This window comes from Malus sylvestris, chromosome 12, assembly GCF_916048215.2.
Source record: "Malus sylvestris chromosome 12, drMalSylv7.2, whole genome shotgun sequence".
NCBI lineage: Eukaryota > Viridiplantae > Streptophyta > Magnoliopsida > Rosales > Rosaceae > Malus > Malus sylvestris.
The window spans coordinates 19,592,480-19,611,304 of record NC_062271.1 but is presented as its reverse complement, the minus strand read 5'-3'; the positions used below and the strand labels follow the sequence as shown (position 1 = coordinate 19,611,304).

Sequence of the window (18,825 nt, the reverse complement as noted above, 5' to 3'; positions counted from 1 at the left end):
TTGGGCTTATCCCCTTGGGAAATATGGTAACTCCACACTATTAGAAGCGCGAAACTGTTGGAAGTTCTATGTAACCTTGATTCACACTAGGAAACTTTATAATTAAAGCACTTAAAACTTTGAATACTTAGCATTGTTCGAAACTACTGGAGACTGGAGATATAATCATCCGGTCAATCTTTACTGTTTGTTACAGATAATTGGGAAATTAGCAATTATGTTGATCCCCTAAGACTAACATCAATCTGAAAACTAGTTTAGCAGCAACAAACTTAAAGAAGAATGCAAATTAAGACCAGTGATGACCGATCTTTGTGGAGGGGATTCATGGGTCTTGATTCAGAAGCCTCAATCAGCTTGTGTTGTGTCCCTTTTCTCTGGCATGTGTTCTTTTATGGTGTATCCAGAAAGGATTTTTTTATCATTGATCTTAAAATGACGAACTTTTAGATGTTTTACTGTGGACGGTTGTGCTCTTTGGTTCTGTGTCTACTTCCTTTTGGCCAGTCTGATCACGATAAATGGCTTCTGTTCACCAGCAATATAAGTGTGCTTTGCCATTGAAACTGCCTAGTGTTCCTGTATATATTTTAAATTTTGAAAAGAAGGCTAAGATATGTATGCGCCTGCTTTGTTATTGCATCATAAGCACCTAATCAAACAGTGGTTTTTTGTAGTGTTGTTAAGTTGCTGATGTAATTGAAAGTTGAAACTTTCTTTGCTACCGTTGTTAAGTTGCTGATAGAGTCGAAGTTTGAAACTTTCTTTGCTAGTGTTGTTAAGTTGCTGATGTAGTTGAAAGTAGAAACTTTCCATTGAGGTGACCAGGGTCTAACCAGAGTTAGTTGCGTTAGGAGAGATGTCATAAGAAAGCATCCATGCCAGGGCAGAAAATGAAGACGGTATATATGGAGAGTCTCGGTGAGGAAAAGGAGAGGTCGGAGTGATTGGTAGTTTAAGGAGAGGTTCTAATTTCTATATCAAGAGAGGACGTGTGGACGAGAAGGCGGGAAAGGAGAGGAAGCAAATATTTCTTGATTGAATGGATTCTTAGGAAAGGGAAAAAAAGTCTTCTCCCAAATGAAGTTGTAGTGCCTCTTTCCAAATGCAAATCAGATTTGAATTGATTTTCTCAGTTTGTTTCTCTCTCTCTTGTCAATGCTTACTTGTTTTGTTCATCACCAAGAAAGCAAGATTACTACAGCTTAACTAACATGTGTTATTAAAAGTACATAAGCTCCTAACTACGGTTCCACTAGAAATTATGTCGACGGCTACGATAAGGATCTCCTTGAATACAAAATTGTCTAGGGTTCTTCGAACAACGTCGCGGCCGTCCTCTGTTCATGGATGCCGGATAATATGGAGATGAAATTTAATTTTGCAAGTCGATTTTATCTTAGCGAGAGGTGTGATGAACAACGCGACTTATAAATGTGGTGTTATTACTTTGCGGAGACGAGCATTTTGGTGGGGGGTTGGGGAGGAAATTTTAGAAATTTTAGGGTGTTTAAGGTTTAGGTTTTATGAAATGCATTTACTGCGATGTAGGCTTTCTGAGCACAAAAAAGTCCCAAGTGTAGCCAGGTGTTGGACACTTGGGTTGCATGCCTACACTTGTCGTAGGATGTTAATCTTAAGCGTTAGCATTCTAAGGCTATCTCCAAGGGAGAGAGTCAAACGGTTTAAAAGTAAAAAAATGGACTGATTTGCTCAAAAATTTATCTTCAAATGAAGGTTGAGCAATAATTATATAGAGCTCATAACGTCATTACTTGGTCAAAAGGCATCAGGCTGGCCGAATCTAGCCTCCCCTGTTAACCCCTTTTTTTGGAGTCATAGCTTTTTAGTTGCAATAATTGACTTAAATTTAACTACTAGATTTAAAAGCATCCAAAAGTAGCTTAATTAAATTAACTAATACATTTTTTGAACAAAAAAAAAATTAACTAATAAAATTTAAATTATAAACTTAAAACTAATAAATGATTAGATCTGGTATAAGTATAACATGTCATTTAAAAACAATATTTTCTAGGACAATAATTGTGAACAGAGCTATATTTAACCCCTTGAGATAGCCTAACCCATTCTTCTCCACCATATCATATCATTTGCTGGGCGTAAATCAAGTTGTGTGAGAAAACTTGGGGCTCCAAAGTGACAAACATCCGCGGCCGGTGTGTGACTAAGAGGAGACGAAGAGAAACAAGCACGAAGATAAGAGAGCAATGCAATCTCCTAGTCGGTGTCTGGTAAGTTGTGTCTTGTATGAGTTTTGTACTTCTTGGTTTTTCCTTAGTAAATTCTTTAACGGGCGGTGTGCCCATGGATTTTCCCCATTGTGTGTGGGGTTTTACCACGTAAAAGAAATTCTCAACGTTCTTGTCTCATTAATACTGAAAATTCCGAACCGAACCAAAAAAATCCCGAAACCAAATTGAAAAAATCCCAAACCTAAAATCCTAAAAATTTATGTACCCAATCCCGAACCGATCTTGAAATTTTGGTGCGGGAATCGGTGTCACATTTTCATTCATTCAGTAATCCCAAACCGAATCGAAATAAAAAATATATATATATTATTTAATCTCGAAATTGTAACAGTCATCAGATTTGGTTGAGATTTAGTCTCAATCATTGAATCCAAATAAAACCCTCATTCTCACTTGATCTCACGAGTCACCTGACCCTACTCTCTTTATCTCTCACTCTTCGCCGATTTCTCTTGCTCTCTCTCTTCGCCGATTTCTCTTGCTCTCTCTCCTCCTTATTTGCCTTCTTCGAATTCGGCCACATCACACAAGTGACTCACCTCTCTCTCGACTTCTCATCCCTTCTTTTTTAGGCATGGCAACAGCTCAACTAATAGCATCGTTGATCTCGACCAAGAGTTTGACTTTGTTTGAAGGGCTCAGACCTTCAAGCCTTAAGTTCGGTCGCTGGCATGCAATAGTTGTAGCTGGCAGCAACATATGATGCATGATACTGATGAATAATAATGCTATTAAACACAATTCGTAAGTAATTTTTGGTTTTATATATTAAGCATATACATATTATATATACACACACACACACACACACACATATATATATATATATATTCTGTTTTGTGCAAAGGAAATGAAAGTAGCTTTGTTTAGTTTTGGGAGGAATGGCTTCAATTTGGGTATTTAACTTCTAGGGTTTTGGATTTGGGGGTTTTCAATTTTGTGAACTTCAGTGGCCTTCATTTACAAGAAAGCAAATAGGAATTGAATTGAAATCTTGAACCATACCTCAATACCGAAATATTTCGGGAATACTAGAATTTATGTTCGGGATCGGTTTTCAGATTCTCGTTCCAAAAATAGTCAGTTTGGGATTTGGGATTACCTTTTCGGTTCAGTATCCCATACCGAACCAGTCCTAAAATCATGGGCGTTTTGCGTGACTTAAAAGATTGCAAATAGTTCCAAACCATGGACATCTTCTTTGTCATTAGTTAAATTTGGGGGTGGGGCGAATTGAACTTGGGTGAGGTGAGAGTTTTCTTGGCTCTAGTGCCACTGCAACTAGGCTCCCATCCTCAAACCATGGACATCTTTTAATTCCTCATTATCAAACACAAAAGTATAGTATTAACAAATGATTGAGGACTATCACGACATAAACTGAATTAAGATATCAAAGTATGGACTACGGAGTAATCGGAACTAAGAATATGAAAACAAGCTAACTACGTTTTACACCTTTTAAGTTTGGAGAGATTTTCAAAGTGGGGCACGAGTTTTTAATTTTGTCAATATTGCACTATAAAGTTTTGAATCAATTTATGGCTTTTGCCTAGTTAAGTTATTTGATCCTTGATTAAATTAAAGATTTGACAAGAATGAGACTTATTTATCAATTGATGTGGAAGCCACATTTGCACCATATGGACGAAAACTAGTCATCATGGAGCTTCAACATCTCCTCAATAATTGATTTGTAATCCAAAATGAAAACCAATCACACGTACGGAAGTGCTACTTCTTTGAAGCCTATAATGGGTCTCACATTGGACACAACAAAAATTTACAAATGATCATACAATCAAATAAATAGCAAACATAAGTTGTTATGATTTTAGAATCTGCCGTATGAGAAAATTAAAATGATGTGATTCATTTTGAAAATCACCTAAAACACAGAAGGTGGAAAATACAATCGAATATTCTACGCTAAGATGAGAGAGAAGGATTTGAATATGAGATGTAGTAGATTGAAAATAAATGACACACCCCGATCCTAGAATCAAGGCGTGCTGGCCGTCATGCGAGCGTGACGTAACCAAAAGTGCGATGCGGAAGCAAAAGATATGAGACATATGAAGGAAATAAAACCAACTACTAGCAATAATATCCAACTAGCATGACAGAGTGAGTTAACAGTGAAACACACAAATTCAGAGCGTAGATACTAGGTGCAGTCAAGTAGGACCATAACTAAGTTACAACACCCGCAAGTGAGTCCTACATGCAGGATGTCTGTCAGAACGCCGAAGAGAACCTCGTGAGCCACCAACTGCTATCTAGAACCTGGAGTGGCGTAAAACAAAATTGAGTGGGTCAGTAAAACCAAAGTTTTCCAAAACATTTCATTTAAAACATTTCTAACCCCTCACTGTAAAACCTGTATACTTTCCCAGAAAATAACATAATATCATAATATTTGTTCAAATCTTTCAAAACATCAATCTTTATCAAAATCCAGTAAATATGCCAGGCAATATATGTCAATGATAGAATATGGATGCATAAATATAACAGGTGATATAATGAAATAACCGGAGACCCCTCAGTTGGTCCTGTACGGTTCATTCTATAGCTCAATATCCAACCCAGCCGGAGTCGCCACAGTGACCTATACGACACTACTCTGCACATAAATCGGAACTACCTAAAGTAGTCTGTACGATAAGAAATGTGTAAGAATACGCTCTAGTACTTCTCTCATCCATCATCTGCGCACATAGTCTAAGGTCACCTACTAGTCGGAACCACCTCTAGTGATCTATACGACTAGCATGTCGAAACCCTCACATGGTCTGTACGACATGCACCTACTTGGATCCAAGGTAAGCGTGCGGTGCGGTGAATAATATAAGCACTAACACCAAAGGTGCAGGTTATGAGCTCTCAATGCAATTCACATTATAATAAATCGTATGAATAACGTAAAATTCACCTGATACTCACCTGTGCCTCCACAACACCAATTTACATATATATGCATCAATTATCAATTTATATATCTCATAATATGCATGCATGGCATTTTAAAACGTACTTTCATATGAATTCAATTTCTGAGAAAATCAATAGTGTATAGGTAATACGAAAAACAAAACTGCCCACTCACTGGTAAGTCGATGGGTCGTAACCCCCGTGACGTCCCTGGATGCGTTCGTCCTCGGGATAGGTGTCACCTATATGCGAAACAACTATAAAAACGTTAATTAATGCACACAACCCACAATTCGAAATAACTTCTCATACGGTACTCAATTTGGGTATATGAATATACCACATCGACTTACTCGACGTCACGGATGTCGAGAAATTTTTAGAAAATTTTTTTGAGGCCGCACGCGCCCCCACACGTGTCTTCTTCTTCCTCCAGTCGCCGGACTGGTTTCGCCGGCGACGAAAAAGTCGCTGGTTTCTGGGAAATTTTCAAACCGCTATAACTTCTTCATTTCTTCACTATTTTCAACGTTCTTTATATCAAAATGAAGATCTTGACGAGATGAACACAACCATACCTGCCTCGACCCCCAACTCGCCGGGGATTTACCGAAAAAAGCTTCGAAAGTTCCAGCCAAAATTGAAAAGTTCCGTTCTCCGTACTCCGACGTCCAAATCCTATCAACGACGTACCCCTAAGCTCGTGAGGACTTCCTTAAGCTCACTGCGAGCTTGAAATTCCCTGAAACACGATATTTTACGTGTGCATGAACAATGATTTCAAAATGGGTCACGGGTTCGACGAGATTTCTAAGGTTTCCAGTTCTAAAAATAACACCATTCAACTCAGGAGGTTAAAAGGATGAAGAATCTCACCTTAATGGCGTCGATCCGTGGTGATTCGAGGGTTTCGTGCTTGGTCCGTACAATTCGAAGGGAGAGAGAGAGAGAGCCGTGAGGGAGGAGAGAGAGAGGGCATGGGGGAGGGAGAGAAAGGGTCATGTGCGTGTGTGTTGTGTGGTCCACCCAAAACAAATCACCACATCATTCCCTAACCACACAATTTTACAACCCAATTTAATCTAACTTAAATATTTTTCCTAAAGTTTAGGAATGAATTTAGTCCAATAATATGCCACACACACATACCTTAATACCCGTCAAGGGTAATTCCGTCATTTCACGTCCCGGATATATAAAATCCTGGAACGGGCTGTGACAATAAAGGCCCTAACTACCAAATGATAAATATAGTTAGTCCTTGTAAGAGCATAAGAAATCCGTTTACTAGTAAAAGGTTTATAAAATAAACCCAAAACCATTCAATAAATAAACTAGAAGTCATTTGCATATCTCAGTTTTGTTGAAACAGAAGATTTAACATGCATTGCATATCTCAATTTTGTTGAAACAGAAGATTTAACATGCATACACTAATAAGTGGTGGATTGTTTTGGTGGTCAGAGGTTTTTTTTTTTAGCCAATTGCATTCCAAGTTCAAACCCTTCCCACTTTCCTAGTGTAAATTAAAGTAGTAATAACACGTGTATTTAAAAAAAAAATACATACAATCAAGGTTCTAAAAATCGCTAGGCGCTAGTCGGGCAGCGAGCAGAGGCCTAACACTTCGGTGACTAAGCGGGGCCTAGGTGGATTTATGTAAATTTATTATATATCTTGTAAATAAGTGCCTATTTACACCTAAAAAAAATAAAAATTATACTTGTATGGATAATAAAAGAATGATAAAATGCAAAATAGAAGTAGAAGAATACACAAATTGTATACATCCAAAAAGTTCAATATTTAAAAAACAGTAAGCATATAATCATAATGAGGAGGATTTGGAAGATAGATTAAATTCTTCTTGTTCATGAATCATGATCCTTGTATTGGATTAGACATAGACTAAATTATTTAACCTTGTTGTATCTAGTTTATTTCTTTTCTTTGTACGTATCCCCTCAAAAGTGCTCCAATTCGTTTCACTATTGGATGAACTTGTAGTAAATCCATCATTTGCAAATTAAGTACACCATTTCCATAAGTATACCACCATGAAACCAAAAAAAGAAAAAAGCACACAATTAATAAAAAATATATAAAAAAACCGCCTAGCTCTCTACCTAGGAGCCGCCTAGACCCGCCTAGCTTCCAGTTGATTTTTCCGAACGCCTTGCCCAAACCAGGATGGGGCTCCACCGCCCAGCCCCTAAGCAGCTGCCTAGGCCGATTTTTAGAATAATGCATACAATACAAAGCAAAATTAAAAAGGAGAGAAACATAAGTCATGAGAGATGTGAGAAAACTTTATATGCAAGATTGACCAAAATATATAAACTATCCGATCATCCACTTTGGCTTCTGAATAAGCCATTTTTACTACTGTTACAATCTACTGATATTTCTCTTAAGTTCAACTCTCTGAAATGACAAGCTTCATATTAAATTATGGTTGCTCATTGTGCTACATAGCCTAAATCTCCAACTCCGAATACCATGCATACATAAATAAAAGTAAAATAATTATTACAAGTTTATAAGTCTCAGTTTTTCGGTACTTTTTCGGATGTTGATGAGGACCATAAGGGATCATCAAGTATTAGCTGCAGGCGTATTGATTAAGGACAAGCTTAGAGTGCAAGTTTCACCAACAAAATTGCCAATGTGTTTGGTGGCTATTATCATTATATCTTTCTCTCGTTTTTCATTGTCCCTCAACTTGTCACTTTGTTATTTCCTCACTCTCACTCCTTAGCTATCACATCAACTTCATTAAGATCAAACCCTAATCCTTCAAGTTTGGGATATTATGTAATTAACAGCCAAATTTCACATATTGATGTTTGTAGCTAGCATGATTCACAGTTCAGTAGCATAAATGGCAAATTATTTGGTAACATAGAACATTTCGTTTCTTTATTGTTAGAGTTGTGTCAGAAACAACTGCTCACATGCGCGTGAATGACTGTCAGCTGCTAATGTTTTGAATAGCTTTTAGGTGTTATGCAAGTTTATTCTACAATGAATCAAACTAGCAATCATCCACAATACATTAACGATTAACAGAAACTCAAACATATACGTAACTGTCTTATTTACCCACGTTTTAGTGTTGTTAATTCATGTCTTCCAGTCTTTGATAATTCCCATGAGCATGATTATACATGCCATAACTTAATTGTTAACAGAGGTCATGACATGAAAACCTTCACTAATCACTATAACTATGGTTGTTTGTAGTATTTGAACACAGTTTTCGAATATTTGTAAAAAGAACTAAATTAATCCTGTTGGATATTGAGGATTATACTGAATTTACCCATCCGATCAATCTCATAATATAAGATCGAAGAGCTATAGCACTCATTTCGTATAGGAAGAGAGGGATATACCCCTGTTTATATGTAAGATTCTCCACCTTATTACTTTAAAGTCGGATTGCAACAAATCACGCATCAAGTTTTATAAAACTTTTGAATTGCAACAAAATGAATTATAGTTATATCATACATCGGAACATAATTTTTCCTCATTCAGCATGTTGAATTGTTCATTTTAGTGCCTCTTCTATGTTTCAGTTGGCACCAAATCCACGGTTATTTTAACCGTAACGGTAGGCTTTTCCTATTAAGATAGCCATATACTTTGACCTCCCTCAACCCTAAACAGAATCCAAAGCCAATTAGCAAAATTTTAACATAAATTTTTTGTCTTAATTCATATATATACACTTTTTTAATTTTTGACTGTCAAATCGGATGAATTGAATGAGATTAAAATACATAAATTAACAATAAATATATGAGAAGTAAAAAAAAATATGTGCACACCCCTATATATATTATATTTATTTTCAGGTCGAATCCCTTCAGCACCCAATAAAAAATAAAGCTTGAATCTTTTTGTGAATGACCATTCAGATTCAAAACAGGTCCTGCTATTATTTATTTATTTTGGTGAAATAGGTATTATAAATTTAAATCCTGCGCAGTTCAACGATACTTTAACAAAATTAATTAACTGGGATAAAGCTCGAATCAGTCAACTTTTCTATTGTTTTAACGCATGTTTCAGCAGTCATACATGTGTCTTACATGTTTGATAAAATATCTGCAGTTAGCTAAGCTATATACCTGTTAAATGCTAGCAACCTAAACTGTTTTTTCTTTTGGTACACCTGACACGACATTTGGGAAGGGGGAGTCGAACACTGGTCGGATTAAGAATGCAGATATGAATGTTTTTAACTAATCGAGCTTCGACCGCGCGCTGCCCTAAACTCCTCTTTTTGAGTCGCTGATCAAGTATTATTCTACACTATTTACTGAGAGAGATGCAAATTTCTAAACCAAAAACATATAAATGCAGAAAATATTGCAGAACCAAATATATATGCTACTATTTTGTCTCAGCATTTATATATTAACACGAATTACATAAACAAAAACACAAATTAACAGCAACATTCTGTGGATTATAATTTAATTAAAACACCAAAATAAAAATAAAAAACCTTCAAAAAACACAAATTACAAAAAACAAGAATTAAATTAATCATCATGATTCACAACATCTATACTAGCAGAGCAAGACAGCAACCTCTGAAATATTCTAAAGAGAGCAGCAGATGAAAACTCCTTCACTTTCCTGAGAGCCAAACACCTACCGTTCTTTTTCCTCCCCACTTTGCCCTTCTCCTTCTTACCCTTATTCCCGTTGCTATTGTAATTTCCAGCCATTTTCTCCTTCACTCTCCCAAAGCACTTCTGTGTTTTCTCCGGCACGCTCTCTTTCCTCGAAAACTTGTAGCTCCTGAGATACATTTGCCTGCATGATATGCTGTCCACCACCCTCGGGTGCCCATGTCGCTGCGCGGGATCAGTTCGCCGCCCATTGGAGCTCACCGAGCGCACAAACTCCGCGTCCGACTCAGGCCACTTGTAGAGGTTCACGTACGTGGCCCGGATCGGCACTCGGGGGTCACGTGCGTCGTTGACGCAGTTTGATATGCAAACTGAAGTCATATGTGGAGTTCAGATGTGTATGCAAATGGGGTTGGGTTTTATATGGAGTTTTGATGTGCTTGGAAAGAAAATAAAAGGGTAGACTAAAACAGAGAGGCAGAGGGAGAGGAGGAAGAGGGTATATATGTAATTGGGGTGTTAATTATGATTATGTGTGTGTATAAAATGATGAATGTATATAATTTGCAATGACTGCTTGTTTGTATTGTGTCACTTCCTTTTGTGTGTGCTGTTGTTGGGCATGTGTTGGAGTTGGATGGTCTAAACACTTACACGTGTTAGGTTACAATCGACGATGTAGGGTAGGGATGGAAATTGAGAATGCGAGAATCACTTCTATTTTTCGGTGTAAACATTTAGATATAGGGAGATGATCCTCACACGCTCATTTTCTCTTCTTGCACACCTTTGTTCATTTTTTGTCGTTGATTTTCTTTGATTCAGTTAATCCAGTGGCCATATATATATAATGTAGACAAATAATATTGGTAGTGAGTTTAATTGTTAGTTGTTAGAAGGGAGGGGGAGCTACAGTGGGAGCGAGATGCATATCAATAGCGGAGCTACATTGGGATAACCCACACCAAGATGCATACCAATAGCGAAACTGAGAATGCGAGAACCCATACCAAGATGCATATCAACAGCATAGCTACACAGGGAGCAATGGGTGTTCATGACCCCAATAACCCAATGTTTTCTCTTTGTATTTATTTTCTTGACCCCTATAACCAATGCAAAGAATGCCTAATTTAATGGTTTAGTTGGAACGGTGGCAGATAGTTTTGCATATATTTGGAAGAGTAATATTAGGGAGACTAAATTTGTAGATAAAGTTTTGGAAACTAAAGGGTATGAAAGTTGGTGATTGATTTATTACTTAAACGTTGATAAATATGCTTATTCTTATTGGTGACCATAAATAATACGGGATATGTCAAAGGAGAAAAATATGTGTAAAAATCACTTTTTAAAATATAATGTGTTCAACATCTTATGGTTTTTGTTCAAAAACAACATCTTATGGATTTGTTTTCATTTTCTTTTGTTTTCAAATTTTTGGCTATATGGATCGTAACAGCTTAAACAAGCAATTTAATCTCATAATGTTAATTAAATCACTAGATTTGTAATCATTTATTCTAAATTGGCTCCTAATGTCAACTAAACTTGGTGGTTAAGTATTCAGATATCAAAATTCCTAAATTTTGTTCCTTCATCATTTGACTTCTTTCTCATATTCTCCACTATAATCTTGAAATTTTTTAAAAACCAACTTTTTAGAAAAGTTGGGGCTAAAATTTTTTTTGGTTTTTTTGTTTTACAAAACCATGGATCGGAAGCAGCAAAAAAACACAAAAGCAACTCTATCTGTACTTCTGAAAACAACACTTTTTTCACAGCATATACATCTCAAACTGTGTATCCACCACTTAAAAGAAAATTCCACAGCTTCTATTTCTTTTGTGCCTCCAAAAAAATCTGCGTGCCTTTGATTGGTTGTAAAATAAATTAAGAATCTTAATTTGATGTTAGTACAACCAGAGATAAAAAATGGAAATTTACAAAGTCTTTTGTAACAAAAGAAAAATTATTTGTGGAGAAGGTAATCAAATGGGCTGGTCAGGCCCATGTTCAAAACTTCGGTGATTAAATGGGCTGGTTTGATTTAAGTAAGAGTTTTTGGATTTGAGTATGGCCCAGATCAGAACTCATGGTTATATTCTCTGAGTCTTCTCTGAGTTTTGTCCATGATTGTACTTCAGATTCCTGAAGAAGGGCCAGGTTGCAATATACCAATTATTCTGTAGAAAATCTTGGACTCGGCCCCCGGTCACATGACATCACCGACCACCCAGTATAGACCCGATCTTAATACGATCCATACTTCATTATTTAGATGAAGATATCGTGTCGGTATGTTTGTTAGCGTAAGTAGAAAGCAAATGACAAGGTGACTATATCTTATTGAATGATTGGACAAGACATGAGACTAGTCAGTCTGATTAAATATCTGATTTTTCACTCATCTTGATACTATCACTGATCTTGAATAAATTAAAGAAAAGTTTATAAAAATAAAAAAATGGAACAAAATGTTTATGGTGCTTTGGAGTATCCTATTTTTAGACTTTCTAATCGTTAAATCTCGTTTTTTTTTTTGGCAAACAATAAGAAAATTTACACATTCATCTAAATTACAAGAGAGAGAAATTAAAAACATGATACTTTATATGCATAAACGAATATATTTAATTAACTAAACTACAAACCACTTGTATCTCAAATTTAATATCTCGTTGGTGGGAAGAATATCTTGATCTTCGGTCTTGGAGGTGGTACCTTCGATGTGTCTCTTCTCACCCTTGATCTTCTCCATTTAACTAAAATATTAAATAATTGAAATATATTGGGTACATGACAAAAAACTACATCAATCTCACGACACTATCATACCTCATCTTTAGAATTTGGTCCATTGTTATACATTATGTTAGCTTGGCTGTGAATTTCTCAGTTAAATGCTGATGTGGCTTGATTTGGGGCCCACTTTCTATTAAAAATTAATAAAATATTAAAAATAATAATTTACCCTTAAAAAAAAAAACCAAACACCCATCTTCCCCGACCTTTTCCCCATCCCTGCAACCTAAATCCAAAACCCAGATCCCTTATCCTTCCCCTTCCCCACCCACGCCAACATCTCCCCCATCCCTGCAACTTAAACTTGCCAACCCGGTCAGTTCGCCAACTCGGACAGGCCGCCATGAAGCCAGCGGCGGTTTAGAAAGTGAGTTTGAACGAAGAGAAGAAAAAGCACTATCGAGGGGCCCGACAAAGATCGTGAGGTAAGTACGCGGCGGAGATCTGGGATCCGAACCGCAGAGGCTCCGGGGTCTGGCTGGGGACCTTCGACACGACGATTGAAGCAACCAAGGCTTACGATTGAGCATCATTCAAGCTCCGGGGCGCCAAAGAGATCTTCAAATTCCCGCTCGAAGCCGAGAAAGCCTAGCTGGTCGTATCTGTGGAGAGAAAACGACGTCATGAGGAACATAGAGACGAAGGATGAGAGGAGTTGGAGGACAGTGAGGTTGCAGGGAGGGCGGGGAGAGGTGGGTTTGGGGGGGGGAGAGGTGGGTTTGGGGGGGGGGGGAGATGTTGGCGTGGGTGGGGAAGGGGTCGAGGGTTGCAGGGAAGGGGTTGGGGGTTGCAGGGAAGGGGAAGGAGAAGGGATTTGGGTTATAGGGAAGGGGAAGGGGTCGAGGAAGATGGGTGTTTGGTTTTTTTTTTTAAGTATAAATTATTATTTTTAATATTTTATTAATTTTTATTATAGAAAGTGGGCCCCGAATCAAGCCAAGTCAGCATTTAATTGAGAAATTCACGACCAAACTAACGGAAGATATAACATTAGACCAAATTCTAAAGATGAGGTATGACATTGTCAACTTTAAAAGACGAGGTATAATAGTATCGTGAGACAAATAGTTGAGGTAGTTTTTAGTCATTTACCCAAATATATTTATTAATTGTTTGTCCACGTGGCAAAAGTTGGCAGTCACATCAGTACAAATGTAAAATTTACTGTTACCACATCCTTATTTAACAGTTAATTTAACAGATTGACTAATGGTTATACGAAATTGAAATGAAATATAAGTAAATGTATGATATTGAAATGTTTTAAAGATGTTGTATGAGAATGCAATTGCACTCAAACTTGAAATGGAAAAATGTAATTTACTCTTTATTTTAAAATGTACTTCCAATACCAAACACATATTTCAACCACAAATTCACGCAATTTTGAGTTTCCACTACTAGATCTACAAGATTTGTGATCGGAAGATAGAAAGTTTACATACAACTATAAATCAAAAGATAGAAAGCCTCATATCAAGACAAAGTGTACATCCTAAAATGAAATTAAAGTGTACATTATGCTGAGGATAAATGAGGAAAAGAAGAGAGGAGAGAGGGGGATGGAAACTGGAATGTGAAATCACGGCTATAGTTGAATGGATGAGATGAGGTAATTACCAAGGGTTTGGCTTTTGGGCTTGAGAATTTTTTTATATAGATTTTTAGTTTGGGCATATAAAACAAAGGCTAAAGAAAAAAAAAATTAATATAGTGGTTCTTGAGAATTAAAAACCGAAACAAACCTTGGAACTCAACCCAGGACATTGAGGATGTGTCATTGTCCAAAAATTCAATTTGCCAGAGTCCCCATACGTGGCGGTTTCGGAAAACAATAACCCAAGTTTTCGACTAACTCTGATCGTCATCAAATTTCACAGTAAGATAGAAAAAGTCAAGGGGAAGAGTTTTCATTACTAAGCCGAGGTCCAATTCGGCTGAAAACCACCTAAAAGCCAATGCGGATCACCGAAAACCCTAGAAAGGGTGTACGTCAAATCGACGTCCAACTAAGCTTCGACACCTTTGATTTTTCTTGGGGTTTGTTCCTAGGGTGAAGGATAGTCAGATGAGGGTGATGGATGTCGTTAGTGTGGAGCAAAAAATAATCACAAGGTGACACGTGGATTTTTGGGTGAAAAGGACAAAATTACCCTTGAGGCACACCGGGATTCCTAAGCCCAAGCAGTGGGCAATCATCCTTCAACCAAGTCAAAAATGCCCAAAATAGGTAACAATTCAAAACCTATTTCATCCATCTTCTCCACAAGGTAACCCCCAAAATATTCCTTTTAAATTATGTTAATTGGTTAATTAATGGAATTATTGCCTAATTAATCCATTAATTGCCAATTAAACTATCCATTACAACCAAAAAAATACACAAGAGGCCGGTCACCTTCTCTCCCAAAGGGACCGGCCATGCCTTATATCTTCTACCATATTTTCCCCCTTTATTATATTAATTAGCTAGTTAATTAGGTAATTATTATATAGGCTAATCAATTAGCTAATTATTCCAATTATTCCCAATTAAACACAAATCAAGAACCTAGCCCACAAAAAGAGCCAAGTGGCTGGTCCTCTCTCACCCAAGGAGGTCGGCCGCACCCCTATAAAAGGCCATACATTTTCTCCAAATACTTTTCCCTCAAAGTTCTAACTTTGGCATCGGAGATTCTTCAGCCAAAGTCGCCCCTCAATTCATTGTGGGCGCGTGAGGCTCTTGGCCTTGACCAAAAGTGTTATTTATTTTGTTGGTGCAATTTTGTCCAAGATCAAGGAGGAAGAAATTTGCATCCACAAATTGGTGCATTCATTGAGAGTTGAGTCCCACACTCATAGAAGACTCTCACATCCAAGGTTTTCTATTTTCTTGTCCATTTGTAGATTTTTTCGTACGTTCTTATTATTAGAATTTTTTATTTGCAAAAATTCTTTGATAAAACGTAAAAGAGAAGTACAATGGCTAGAAATTTAGAAAATTCAACAAAGTGAAAATTTCAATATTCAAGAGATGGGACCGCGGCGATCCACGAGGCTAAATGTGACAATAAGTGAAGTGGCACCACCACCACGAGGCTCCACCATGGCAACCATTGCGGTGGCACCACGGTAACCACCCGCGGCGAGGTCCATGGCACCACTACCACGGCCCAAGATGTGCCATCCAAACTTACACGGGTCCAAGCCCTAGCCGTGCCATCCAAGGCCCATGACACCAAAGCCACGGCCCAAGCCATGTCACTCCAAGCCCAAGGCAAACAGGCCTATGCCGCCCAAATCTAACGCGAGCCCAAGCCTCGCACCCACGTATGCCACACGCTGAGCAGCCCACTCTCGTGGCCCAGCTTGCTCTTACCGAGCAGCCTACTCCTATGGATTAGCCTGCTCCTGCCGAGCAGCCTACTCCCATGGCCCAGCCTGCTCTTGATGTCACGCCTAATCCCAACATACGTCCAAGATCGACACATGGCATCACCAATTATCCGTATCTCTAACTAACCCTGCCTCCGGGATATGAGCAAACATAACTCATGATCCAACTACGTAGAAATTTTTCGTACACTTCATGACTGCATCTAACCTCCTCGTTAAACTGCCTACGTACCCTACACAAGGATCAAGCCATTCGTAGTTCATCCAAACATTATTCTCAACTTTTATCACAGTACTTTTAAGTGGGAAATCATAGCACTCATCAATCAATTAATAGAACTTGACATGCTTGAAATTTCTAGGTTCAGGGGTGTTTCCTCAATATTTCCCCCCGATGAAATTTCACCGGAAAAAGGGCATGGAGGGATTGATTTGGTTGCTAGGGTACACGGGTTGAAACAGACCCGATCCTTCCCCCCTTTTTTTTCTCTCATTTCCCTCATTTCTTTTCCTTCTGATTGGTCCCCTCCCCCCCCCAATTCCTTCTTTCCCTTTCTCGTTTCTATTCTTTTTTTTTCAACCACAGCTGTCCATCATTTTTTTTTTCATCGCAGCCACACGTTGCACAACTCATTGCTCCAGATTTTCTGGAGCCTTCTAAATGGAAGTAAAATTACCAAAACATCCCTGACTTTAAACGTTAATAACTTCTTCATTTCACAAACGGTTTGCGCCTACGCGTTCGTGAGATCGAGCTTTATCTAAAGATATAAATTGTGACCTCGAAATACCAACGAGTTTTAAATAAATATCCAAACTTCAAACTTCATAAATAGTTTAATTAAAATCTAAATTCAACAAAATTAATATAAATTCTCGAAAAATAATATAAAATCTCAATAATACAAATACGTAGATTATAACAGTGAAATTCAGGAATTTCTAGTGCCAATCCTTCCCCCCTTAAAAAAATTTCATCCTCGAAATTTCCAGTGCCAATCCTTTTAACCATTCACACTATTAGTCACCAACAAGTTCAATAATTTCGAGTACTATTTCCCAAGTACATTGCCGTAACCAAGGCGGCTCATTACTAATATGCTTACAAGCCCAACATCATCATCCCAACTCGACAACATCACTAATCTTTGTACAAGCAGAATGCTACTTCCAATAATAATTCAATCATACGAACACAACCATTTCACAATCATCTATATCCATGATTTAAATGAAAGCGTTCTTGCTCCAATAGAAAGTAATAATGATACTTACAAATTTCATAGCACAACTTTCAAAACTCTAAAAAGAGGTTAACTGAACAACTTAATCAAAACATGATCAACAATCACACACCGCACTTCTGGCTTCAAATAATTTATCCGAAATTCTAGCTATACACATTGGCAAAGTAAATATCATACATCAAGCCGCAATCCTCATTAGCTAAATAAATATAAGAATTTCAAGCCAAACTATCAGAGTTGGCAAATCAAATATCGGAAATTCCGGCCAAAATCATTGGAATTGCAAATCACAATTACTAACCATCATTGGCAAAACAACAATTTCATCACCTTTTTATTTTATCCTAATAAGTGGCTAATAGACTAGAAAGGATCGTAATATACCTGACAAATATACCTTCCCACACATAGAGCTTTCTCCCGAAAGCATTGGGCCTTTGTGCCCGTTCAACCATTTCTCCACATTCTATGGGTCATTTTGCCTAACTCCACATCCACGTGCTATTTCGCCCCAATTCAACATCCACGGGCCTTTTTGCCCGATTCAACATTTCTCAATTGCATAGGTATAATACGACTTGTCCATCTACTTGTCACAATTTCCCAATCATCTTAACATTCAAAATTTTCATAATGCATATCATAATATTAACCCAATTCAAGATTAATCTGAGACTTTAATCAAGTGCTCATCTTTGAAGCTATAACATGAAATATGACAATTTAAATTTTTTTTACTCCCATTCAATTCAATTCATTATCCACCAAAGCAACAATTTAAACAACTAATGATGCACAAATACGTTCACACTTCAACTATATCCGGATTTAGCTAACTCTAGTTCAACAACATTACACCTAAACTCAGAAATACAATCATCATCGTCTCAGCACGACCTCAACACCAATCTTTATACAAACACAAAGAATACCGCCATAAACAAGAATTCATCAATATGCTCATGATTCAATTCACAATCATCAACATCCAAGATTTGAGTGAAAATTCATTGTCGCTACAATCCTACTCCCTAACACCATTTCTAACACCCATAGGTATAGGACTTGGACCTAATTCCTAAGCTCTGATACCACAAAAGTTGTCACGCCCCGATCCCGACTTACGTCAAGGATCGACACGTGGCGTCACCAATTATCCGTATCTCTAACATACCCCGCATTCGGGATATGGCGTACACTTTATGGCTGCATCTAACCTCCTCGTTAGACTGCCTACGTACCTTACACAGGGATCAAGCCATTCGTAGTTCATCCAAACATTATCCTCAACTTTTATCACAGTACTTTTAAGTGGGAAATCATAGCACTCATCAATCAATTAATAGAACTTGACATGCTTGAAATGTCTAGGTTCAGGGTTACATAACAATCTCACATGACCATTAATATTTCCACTTCATCCATCGCATAAATCATCATGTTTCTACATATAAAATCACAATACATAGCATGTAACATATTAAAGAATCAACAAAGCACAACATTATTTTCTAGCCACATCGATCAACTAAAACAATC

At 37.4% G+C, this 18,825-nt stretch overlaps 1 protein-coding gene and 1 long non-coding RNA gene across 5 annotated transcripts; both read right to left on the bottom strand.

The window, feature by feature from the left end:
* Window positions 1-3,976: 3,976 nt before the first annotated feature.
* On the bottom strand, window positions 3,977-6,181 carry LOC126592763 (uncharacterized). Of its 4 annotated transcripts, none has more exons than XR_007612774.1 (4): window positions 6,087-6,181; window positions 5,564-5,952; window positions 5,386-5,467; window positions 3,977-4,562 (listed from the first exon to the last, which is right to left on the bottom strand). It is a non-coding gene; the product is annotated as an uncharacterized LOC126592763 (long non-coding RNA). The 4 variants fall into 4 exon arrangements; XR_007612773.1 differs by lacking the exon at window positions 6,087-6,181 and having other exon boundaries at window positions 5,564-5,688; window positions 5,789-6,074; XR_007612772.1 differs by lacking the exon at window positions 6,087-6,181 and having other exon boundaries at window positions 5,564-6,074.
* A 3,406-nt stretch (window positions 6,182-9,587) lies between these two features.
* LOC126592761 (uncharacterized) lies at window positions 9,588-10,395 on the bottom strand. Its single transcript, XM_050258547.1, has one exon. It carries the CDS (start codon window positions 10,235-10,237, stop codon window positions 9,764-9,766), a length of 474 nt encoding a protein of 157 aa, XP_050114504.1. The 5' UTR covers window positions 10,238-10,395; the 3' UTR covers window positions 9,588-9,763.
* Between the last annotated feature and the right edge of the window lie 8,430 nt (window positions 10,396-18,825).

What these genes read in the sequence shown, in the direction of transcription:
- LOC126592761 (XM_050258547.1), bottom strand. Translation starts at nt 10,237, where the DNA reads ATGACTTCAGTTTGCATATCAAACTGCGTCAACGACGCACGTGACCCC.